The 11,397-nt window shown below is 41.0% G+C and overlaps 1 protein-coding gene and 1 long non-coding RNA gene across 2 annotated transcripts; both read right to left on the bottom strand.

Moving 5' to 3' along the window:
• Window positions 1-13: 13 nt before the first annotated feature.
• LOC144459839 (uncharacterized) lies at window positions 14-4,618 on the bottom strand. The gene is made up of 4 exons (XR_013488629.1): window positions 4,533-4,618; window positions 4,322-4,364; window positions 2,952-3,122; window positions 14-230 (listed from the first exon to the last, which is right to left on the bottom strand). It is a non-coding gene; the product is annotated as an uncharacterized LOC144459839 (long non-coding RNA).
• Window positions 4,619-5,808: 1,190 nt separating this feature from the next.
• Window positions 5,809-11,180, bottom strand: LOC144459684 (uncharacterized). Its single transcript, XM_078164126.1, has 5 exons — window positions 11,096-11,180; window positions 10,812-11,021; window positions 10,628-10,652; window positions 10,118-10,433; window positions 5,809-5,991 (listed from the first exon to the last, which is right to left on the bottom strand). Exons 1-5 carry the CDS (start codon window positions 11,178-11,180, stop codon window positions 5,809-5,811), a joined length of 819 nt encoding a protein of 272 aa, XP_078020252.1.
• Between the last annotated feature and the right edge of the window lie 217 nt (window positions 11,181-11,397).

Genomic DNA, 11,397 nt, shown 5'->3' with positions numbered 1-11,397 from the left:
AAACTTGCCGTTGTGGCACACAAAGTGTCGTAGCTGGATGCACTCAGTTACTCCCCAAGTGCCAGAGTATCCATAAACCTGCACACACTGGTGTTGTGCTCTAATATTGTTCGGCTGCTCCTCATCCCAGTTTCTAAATTCTGTCTCTCCTTCACCGTAGAAGCTGCTGTCACTCAGGGACCATCTCCAGCTGCTTACCAAATCATGGTTGAGGCCTATCCAAGCCTTGCCTGTTCATAGAGACGTTCATAATAACAAAAAAGAAGAGAAAAAAGGCAATTAAAAAATGCTTTCAAATGGTGATGATACAAAAAGTAGATAGTTGGACAGTTTTGTGACTGCAGTGAAAATGTGTTTTTAAAGGCTATATGCCAACAAATATGAATTAATGCTTAATATTTGAACATGATAAAAAACATGTTGTGGATTGAAAATGATTACATCCATCTTTATTGAATCATATTGTGACCTTTGGACAAAACAACTCTCTGTTATTGGAAATGTTTGCATCACATCAGCTGATGAGTTGATGGCGAAGTGACTCGATAATGAGGCGATGCTTTAAAAATCTTATCTTAGTTGAAACAACAGTAATCAACCAAGGCAGTTTTGTGTTTATGTGTGGTATTAATTCAGTTGGAAAATCCCACAATCTCTACAAAACATTAACATTAACTCAAGTTTGCTGGCTGACTTGACAGGGTCTAAAATCATCAACGGTAGGGTATTTAGAAGTGAATTTGGTTTTATCACATATAGGAATTGACTGACGTGACTGTTTTCCAGTCATTAGTCAGACCTCATGTAATTCCATGGAAATGGAAATAACACTAGCAAAAAGCGTTTTATTTTGAGAGCAAATTGCACCACAATGTGAATACATTTTTAGTTATATCTTTTATGTTGTATAGTCACAATATTACACTCGAGGGTGAGCTTCACTCCGTCATTACTGGCACTTCAGTGATGCATTTGGACCTGGGTGCTTGGTGCCAATAATGACAGTAAAGCACACCCTCTTGTGTAATACTGCTTAAATAGACCTCAGATGTAAATTATTTTGCTGAACATCACTTAAATTACTATACTGTATATGGCTCCTGTATTTTCATTGAGGGCCTTTGTTGTTCTTTCACATTTCACATTTCACATCATATTTTATCATTTTATATATATATACAGTACAGGCCAAAAGTTTGGACACACCTTCTCATTCAATGCGTTTTCTTTATTTTCATGACTATTTACATTGTAGATTCTCACTGAAGGCATCAAAACTATGAATGAACACATGTGGAGTTATGTACTTAACAAAAAGCTGAAATAACTGAAAACATGTTTTATATTCTAGTTTCTTCAAAATAGCCACCCTTTGCTCTGATTACTGCTTTGCACACTCTTGGCATTCTCTCCATGAGCTTCAAGAGGTAGTCACCTGAAATGGTTTCCACTTCACAGGTGTGCCTTATCAGGGTTAATTAGTGGAATTTCTTGCTTTATCAATGGGGTTGGGACCATCAGTTGTGTTGTGCAGAAGTCAGGTTAATACACAGCCGACAGCCCTATTGGACAACTGTTAAAATTCATATTATGGCAAGAACCAATCAGCTAACTAAAGAAAAACGAGTGGCCATCATTACTTTAAGAAATGAAGGTCAGTCAGTCCGGAAAATTGCAAAAACTTTAAATGTGTCCCCAAGTGGAGTCGCAAAAACCATCAAGCGCTACAACGAAACTGGCACACGAGGACTGACCCAGGAAAGGAAGACCAAGAGTCACCTCTGCTTCTGAGGATAAGTTCATCCGAGTCACCAGCCTCAGAAATGGCAAGTTAACAGCAGCTCAGATCAGAGACCAGATGAATGCCACACAGAGTTCTAGCAGCAGACCCATCTCTAGAACAACTGTTAAGAGGAGACTGCACCAATCAGGCCTTCATGGTCAAATAGCTGCTAGGAAACCACTGCTAAGGAGAGGCAACAAGCAGAAGAGATTTGTTTGGGCCAAGAAACACAAGGAATGGACATTAGACCAATGGAAATCTGTGCTTTGGTCTGATGAGTCCAAATTTGAGATCTTTGGTTCCAACCGCCGTGTCTTTGTGAGACACAGAAAAGGTGAACGGATGGATTCCACATGCCTGGTTCCCACTGTGAAGCATGGAGGAGGAGGTGTGATGGTGTGGGGGTGTTTTGCTGGTGACACTGTTGGGGATTTATTCAAAATTGAAGGCACACTGAACCAGCATGGCTACCACAGCATCCTGCAGCGACATGCCATCCCATCCGGTTTGCGTTTAGTTGGACGATCATTTATTTTTCAACAGGACAATGAGCCCAAACACACCTCCAGGCTGTGTAAGGGCTATTTGACCAAGAAGGAGAGTGATGGAGTGCTGCGGCAGATGACCTGGCCTCCACAGTCACCGGACCTGAACCCAATCGAGATGGTTTGGGGTGAGCTGGACCGCAGAGTGAAGGCAAAGGGGCCAACAAGTGCTAAACACCTCTGGGAACTCCTTCAAGACTGTTGGAAAACCATTTCAGGTGACTACCTCTTGAAGCTCATGGAGAGAATGCCAAGAGTGTGCAAAGCAGTAATCAGAGCAAAGGGTGGCTATTTTGGAGAAACTAGAATATAAAACATGTTTTCAGTTATTTCAGCTTTTTTTGTTAAGTACATAACTCCACATGTGTTCATTCATAGTTTTGATGCCTTCAGTGAGAATCTACAATGTAAATAGTCATGAAAATAAAGAAAACGCATTGAATGAGAAGGTGTGTCCAAACTTTTGGCCTGTACTGCATATATATATATATATATATATATATATATATATATATATATATATATATATATATATATATATATATATATATATATATATATATATATATATATATATATATATATGTTATGTTACATATTTGATTCCAGTGTTGAAAACTTGCCTGTGTAGTTTGATGTGGTGCTGATAATGGCACTGATGTCAGCTGTGTTTTCTGCAGTGGCCAGGTTAGTGTAGAACTGTTGGCAAAAGCTCTGAGCTTCAGTCCAGTTCAGTGGTGTGCTCACAAAGTGGTACTGATGAGTTTGGGTGGAGGCAACATTGATCAGTGCTCCTAAAACAAAACATATACATTTTTATATTACTTACTTTTTTAATATAGCATGTAGACTCTCTTTTTTATAGTGTATGTGGAAAGACACTGCTTGAGGTGGGTTAAACAACATTACTGTGGGGTTTTACAGAGCTTCTTCCTCACTGATGACAGACATGCTGCATTTATTGACTTAACAATTTGCCAGTCAGCTTGAGCCATATCAAGTTTCAGTCTGTCTCAGCAGAGCGGTTTTCACTGTTCATCACTGACATTAAAAAAGAACCAGTTCATAAACCATCTGAAAGTGAGCATAAAGAATGAATTGTTAAGTCATTGGACTCCAGTGAGTCTCTATGCATTGACATTTTTGTCACTGTACCATAATCTTCATTTATGCTTGTTGTTTGGTGACACCTGTAGTTGCTCCATGCCCTCCCAGATTGAAATTCTTCATATGTTTACAATCTATCTATATCTATATTTCCTATAGTCCTGATTGTGAAACTGTAATTTTCTGTGTTGGTGTATTCTGTACACACAATATGTATCACATGTCTGTTTGTCCTGGGCAGGGGGTCCCTGACAACATCATAACACAAAAAGCATTGCACAAACAACAAAATGAAACACAAACATATTAAAATCAATTCTTCACTGGTAACCAGTAAAGAGAGGCCAGTGCCAGGGTGATATGGTCTCTCCTCCTGGTACCAGTGAGGATTCTTGCTGCTGCATTTTGAACAAGCTGCAGGCGGGATAGTGCTGACTGACTGATTCCTACTGCAGGGAACTGCAATAGTCTGAGCGTGAGGAAATAAAAGCATGGGCTGGAATCTCAAAATCTTTGAAAGGAAAGGTTTTAATTTTGCAAGTGACCTAAGATGGTAAAAACCAGAGCTAACATCAGAGTTGATTTGTAAATGAGATTTAAAACCAGAATCAAAGAATATCTAAAATTTACTTAACTGGACTTGAAAATTATCAAATATCCAGTTACCCCTCAAGAAAACACTTTCTGCACTTAGAATTCCTGCCCTAAAAAACTGCACAGGAATATTTGATCTTAAACAACTGATTAATTAACAAACTTTGTCTCAGTTCCACTGAGACAAAGAAATACCCCTGAGCAGCACTGAGTGAAGACTGCCGAACTTGTAACTGCTTCAAAAAGACAAACAACAAGAAACACAAAGAGCAAAAAAAAAAGAGGCACTAACCTGTGAGCACAAAGATGATCTGACAATAATCCATGAGTCAAACCTTTGAAAAATGCATTTAAAGAGGTACATGATGTTAATTATTTACCTCTAAAACATATAAGAAAACTCTATTTATCTAATCATATGAGATACACATAGATTGAATATATACAGTAGATGCCCAAAACATTTCCCGGAAGAATATGGCACAGTTAATGATTCTACTCACCATTTCCTCCTCAACCTCTTCTATTTAAAAATACAGCCCTGTGTGCTGTGTGTGCTGCTGGTACGGAAGATAAGTGCTTGTTTGAAGTTCAGTGCTCAGCTGCTGTGACAAAGGCAACCTTGGTGGAGGAATCAGGAAGTAAAAGCTACACCTGACAAGTCTTCTTTTCTTTCTTTTTTTCCTTCTTCTTTCAAATACACTGATGGAAAGGTATGCAGACATGGCCAAACCCAATCTGTCTAACTCTGTGTGCTCATACCCATTTCTGTCACGGTACACAGAGCAGCGTCTTTTGTCATGGACAATAACTGGTTGTCATGGGTAAAAGTATGAGTCACAGTCATGTCTAGTATCACAAAATAGTTTTTTTCCCCCGTTCAAAATTTCTGATCATGGCATTTGAATTTTGAAAATAGATCACACATTTCAGTTTTTTCTGTTGGTCAGATTGGAGATTAGTTTTCACCTGGGGCATTTCATCTAAATGTACAGATCATGGTACGCTGCGGTCAGAAGTTACATTGCCTCCTTATGAACTAGATAACCATTAAAACACTGTGACCTACTTTTATGGAAAACATCCACAAAATCAATGGTAGTACATGACACAATGCCTCTACAATTCCTGATTAACTAATCAACAACATATTGTTTTAATATGAACATCACTTTCAGGAGCAGCTCTTTATGGGATTCGCCATTTTCATATTTTCACAGTGTAATAATGTTGTCCTTAGTCTGTGTGACACATAATCACTCTTACTGTTGAATGTGCACTTTCAGATTTGATACAGACTCATATCTTATCATATCTTTGGTTTTAGTGGTACTTCATAATTTGATGGAACATATTGTGTCTAAAATACTCTAACTATTCACTCCTTGAAACTGTAGCCATCAAGGCAACTGCATGAAAAGTAAATAAAACCGGTATTAAACAATGATTTCATTTTCTTAGCTGTAAATTACACAATATGTACTGAGAGAGGTGAAATAATTGTAGGCTAGTTAAATATCACATACTAATATAGTTATCTGTGTTGTGTCTCTAATGCTCTACTGCCTCTTGTGGCTGGAACTGGAACTGCAGTTTGTCTAGTCCATTTAGTTAAAGGGAGGTATTGTACCTGTCCATCCCTTTAGGAAGCAGCACCACTTCTGTCAACATGATGGCCATTAAGCTGCAGGCAAGAGGTCAAGGCTTATTTAATGGCACTCAGTGGTTTAATCATCAGACTGTACAATGGTCCCCGAGTGCACCAAACCACCCTGCATCCTAATGTTGTCTCAATGTGTTTTCCACTTCCTCTGCCTGTTCTGTATTCCCCTTGTTTGTGATGTCAGCAAAGTTGCTGAAGCACTTTTCCTTGGAAGCAAGCTGGCCCATGGCAGCAAGGATGGTGCACCCATGCTTCATGTGGGCGAACTCCTGCTGCAGCTTCGCCACACTTGCTACAAGCTGCTGACACACAAACAGAGATGGAATGCAAACGTATGTTCATATATAGCACTTCCCGCTTCTGTTCAGGTAAACATTGTGTACGTTCACATGCGGGAAGTACCCAGTTATACCACATTCTTCGACTAAGTAACTTGCTCAGGGGCATCTTGAAGGCAGCTGTCATGACAGTTCAAGGGTTCCTGAATGCATACTTCCATATCTTGTTATGCCACATGACTTGAGGTGAGCCAACCAGTTTTAGTCTGTATATCTATATCTATATATCTATATATGTAGATATACAGATATATATACATATGTGTGTGTTGAATACCCTATTAAGTGCATTTCATTGCTGGCATTTCTGCATTTCAGCTAGTAGCCCCCGGGCCTGCCATATCACAGGATCAGTAAACTACATATCAGCCAAACATTAAATAGTGATTTATTATTATTTATTCATTATTATTCTTTTTTTTCTGCTGATGAGTGTTATGTATATGGGATCCTGGCATCGACAGCAGTGTCAAGCATAATATCAATGTTACCCAGTGCACATATTTAAGTTTTGCAATTCAATTTTGTGGATTTATGAAAACTTGAACCTATTTTTGACTAATTCACTGACCAGGTCTCCACTATGAGAAATAAATCTGATCTGCTATCAGCTCACCCTGTGGTCCGACACCAGTGAAATTTATTTTAGCTCCAGCAAGGGGTGGAGGCAAGAAAAGGACAGACATCCTGGGATGTGCAGCAAACCAGTCAGTGACTGCAGCAGAGTGGTGGAATGCCACATTATCCCACACAACAACAAATGTTGTGTTTCTTGCCCTTTGACCTCTCTCCCTTGCTGGCAGAAGCTGATTATGGAGGTCATCCAAGAAAGAAATGAGCCTCTCTGTATTGTACGGACCAATGAGAGGTTTGTACAAAAGCACACCATCACTGGAGAGGGCAGCACACATTGTAATGTTGCTCCTCTCTGGCCTGGGACATCCACAGTAGCCCTCCTCTGCGGCATGTTTTTGCCAGGTTGAATCCAGCTTCATCCACAAAAATGAAGCTATGTGGAGTTGGTCTGGCCTCCATCTCCATTACCGTCTAAAATAAAGTAAACCCACAGTTTTAATTTATTATTATGCATAGCTATGTACTCAGACATATTGATAACGGAGTTCTTTCACATGTTCTCCATTTCTTTCAAATGGTACTGTGTACAACTACTTCATCCTTATTTTATGTTTTTCAAGGACTCTGGCAGTTGTTGTTGTGCTGACCGAATTCACACTGGGAAAAGTAAAATTGTCTGCCAGCACTCTGTCCAGAATTTCTCTCAGTTTTATGACATTGTTTGCCATGACCATATCAATGAGAGAAGTAAGGAGGCAACCTTTAAATCCTGTATACAGTAATATAAAACACAAAACAATCAAAATGTCAGTAGATGTAAAATATAAACATAGTGTACTGTACTGTAAAATGTAGTTCAATAGTTTAGAGATGCATGTCTGACCTGTTGAGCGTTGCAAGTTTGGCTGCACCTTTAACCCGGCCTCTCTTGTAAGAAGGGCAAGAAGACAGGTCTTATTACAAAGAGTGTGTTCTTGTGATAGCAGCCGTCCAGAAGTAAACTTTAAAGTGTGGCAAGCCAAAACAACCCTCATCCTTTGATCTAATGAGGTGTTTTTTGGTGATACATACAATCTTGAAACTCCATACAGAGGGCATGATAAGTGCAGCAAACTGTTTAAAGTATGAAAGAGGGATGAAAGACAGGATAGCCTGGAAAAGGGAGAGAAATCATGGCAGAACTACCATTTTGATAGCATTTATTTTCCAGCCCAAGAAACATGGAGTTTTCCATAAGATAAGTAAAGCTGCTGTTGGCTTTTTTGAAAAGAATATTTTGCAGCAATGGGCATCAACACTTTTCCCAGTTATCTACAAGTCCTGAAAATGCACTGTTTCTTGAATTTTCTATTTGTGGATGAATGTTGGATGGAAAACAGATAATCAAGAAACTGAAAATCTGAGAGTTTTATTTGTAATTATGTGTTGGGCTGCCAGAGAAGGTGGGCTCCATGCGCCAGACTCAACTTAAGCCTGATGGGTCACTTGTCTCGCCTGCATTCAAGGACTGCATCCTGTTATGGCTGCACACAGATGCCACTGTTGGTGAGTTGACATACCGTGTGGTCCGTAACTGTGAACATATCTTTACAGCATTTCCTCTCCATGAAACTGTATCCATCAAGGCAACTGCATGAAAAAAAGTAAAACAAGAATTAAACAACAATTTCAGTCTCTTAATTGTAAATTATGCAATATTTACAGAGTGGGGTGAAATAAATGCAGTTAAAAATTTGATACCAACATACAGTATCTCACATAAGTAAGTACACCCCTCCCATTTCTGCAAATATTTCATTATATCTTGTCATGGGACAACACTATAGAAATGACACTTTGATATAACTTAAAGTAACCAGTGTACAGCTTGTATAGTAGTATAGATTTACCTTCCTCTGAAAATTACTCAAAACACAGCCATCAACATCTAAACAGCTGGCAACATAAATGAGTACACCCCACAGTGAACATGTCCAAATTGTGCCAAAGTGTCAATATTTTGTGTGCCAACCATTATTATCTAGCACTGCCTTAACCCTTTTGGGCATGGAATTCACCAGAGCTCACAGGTTGCTTCAGGAATCCTCTCCCACTCCTCCATGATGACATCATGGAGCAGATGGATGTCAAGACACCTTGCACTACCCCACCTTAAGATTGAGGATTCCCCACAGGTGCACAGGTGAGTTTAGGGCTGGATACATACTTGCCCAGTCCATCACCTTCACCTTCAGCTTCCTCAGCAAGGCAGTTGTCATCTACTAAGTGTGTTTTGGGTCAATACCAGACAAACACTTTCAGATAGACAGACACACAGACAGACAGACAGACAGACAGTCACTTGGAGACAGACATGGAGACACACAGACATGGAGACAGACAGACAGATGGGCAGACATGAATACAAACAGACATGGAGACAGACAGACATGCAGACAGACTGACAGACAAACAGACAGACATGGAGACAGACAGACATGTAGTCAGACAATCAGAACGACAAACAGACACAGAGACAGACAGACAAAAAAACACTCAGACAAACAGACAGACAGATGGAGACAGACAGACATGGAGACAGACAGACATGGAAACAGACAGACAGACACTTGGAGAACGACAGACAGACACTTGGAGACAGACATGGACAAACAGACAGACAGATAGACAGACAGACACTTGGAGACAGAAAGACAGACAGACATGGACAGACAGACACATAGAGACAGGCGGACAGACAGTCAGTTACTTGGAGACAGACAGACAGACATGGAGACAGACAGACAGACACACAGACAGACAGACAGAAAGACAGATGGAGACAGACAGACATGGAGACAGACATACAAATAGACATGCATACAAACAGACATGGAGACAGACAGACAGACAGACACTTGGAGACAGAAAGACAGACAGACATGGACAGACAGACACATAGAGACAGGCGGACGGACAGTCAGTCATTTGGAGACAGACAGACAGACATGGAGACAGACAGACATGGAGACAGAGAGACAGACACTTGGAGAGGGAGACAGACAGACATGGACAGACAGACACATAGAGACAGGGAGACAGACAGACAATCACTTGAAGACAGACAGACAGTCACTTGGAGACAGAGACAGACAGACAGACATGGACAGACAGACACATAGAGACAGGTGGATGGACAGACAGTCACTTGGAGACAGACAGACAGACAGTCACTTGGAGACAGACAGACAGACAGACAGACAGACATGGAGACACACAGAAATTGAGACAGACAGACAGATGGACAGACATGGATACAAACAGACATGGAGACAGACAGACATGGAGACAGACAGACAGATGGACAGACATGGATACAAACAGACATGGAGACACACAGACATGGAGACAGACAGACAGATGGACAGACATGGATACAAACAGACATGCAGACAAACAGACATTGACAGAGAGACATGGAGACAGAAAGACATGGAAACACAAATGGAGACAGACACAGACAGTCAGTCACTTGGAGACAGACAGACAGACAGACATGGAGACACACAGACAGACAGATGGACAGACACAAATACAAACAGACATGGAGACAAACAGACATGCAGACAGACTGACAGACATGGAAAGACAGACATGGAGACAGACAGACAAACAGACAGACATGGAGACAGACAGACACACGGAGACAGACAGACAAACAGATACTCAGACAGACAGACAGACAGACAGATGGAGACAGACAGACATTGAGACAGATGTACAAATAGACATGCATGCAAACAGACATGGAGATAGACAGACATGGAGACAGAAAGACAGACAGACATGTACAGATAGACACAGAGACAGGCGGACAGGCAGACAGTCACTTGGAGACAGACAGACAGACATGGAGACACACAGACATGGAGACAGAGATGGAGACAGACATATATGGAGACAGACAGACATGGAGACAGACACAGAAAAAAAGACGTGGACACGAACATGGAGACAGACAGACATGGAGACAGACATGGATGCAAACAGACATGGAGGCAGACAGACTTGGAGAAAGACAGACATGGAGACAGACACGGAGACAGACATGGACGGCAAGACATGGAGACAGACAGACATGAAGACAGACAGACAGACAGACAGACATGGAGACAGGCATACATGGAGACAGACATACAGACACATGGAGACAGAGACAGACAAGCATGAAAGACAGACATGTCGACAGGCAGACAGACATGGAGACAGACATAGAGACAGACATGGAAACAGACACATAGACAGACACATAGACAGACAGACATGGAGACGGACAGAGTTGGACAGAAAGACATGAAGACAGACAGACATGGACAGACAGACAGACAGACAGACAGACAGACAGACATGGAGACAGACAGACAGACAGATGGAGACAGACAGATGGGGACAGACAGACACATTGAGACAGACAGACAGACAGACAGATGGAGACAGACAGACACATTGAGACAGAAAGACAGACAGACAGACAAACATGGAGGCAGACATCGAAATAGACATGCATACAAAAAGACATGGAGACAGACAGACATGAACAGACAGCCATGGAGATAGACAGACAGACAGACAGAAATGCATACAAAAAGACATGGAGACAGACAGACATGGAGAAAGACAGACATGGAGACAGACAGACAGACAGACAGACACTTGGAGACAGTCAGACAGACACTTGGAGACAGACAGACAGACAGACAGACACTTTGAGACAGACAGACAGACAGACAGACACTTTGAGACAGACAGACA

This window comes from Epinephelus lanceolatus, chromosome 22 (assembly GCF_041903045.1).
Source record: "Epinephelus lanceolatus isolate andai-2023 chromosome 22, ASM4190304v1, whole genome shotgun sequence".
Taxonomy (NCBI): domain Eukaryota; kingdom Metazoa; phylum Chordata; class Actinopteri; order Perciformes; family Serranidae; genus Epinephelus; species Epinephelus lanceolatus.
Note: the sequence above shows the minus strand (reverse complement) of the source record. Positions and strands in the feature narration are given on the sequence as shown.

Excerpts from the sequence above, each read along its gene's own strand:
- LOC144459684 (XM_078164126.1), bottom strand. The coding sequence starts at position 11,180 with ATGTCTGTCTGTCTCCATGTCTTTTTGTATGCATGTCTATTTCGATGT. Across the intron at positions 11,022-11,095 it reads TGTCTGTCTGTCTTTCTGTC|TCTCCATCTGTCTGTCTGTC; the intron begins TCAATGTGTCTG and ends CCCATCTGTCTG. Across the intron at positions 5,992-10,117 it reads GTCTGTCTGTCTGTCTCCAA|CTTGTAGCAAGTGTGGCGAA; the intron begins GTGACTGACTGT and ends GTGTGTCAGCAG.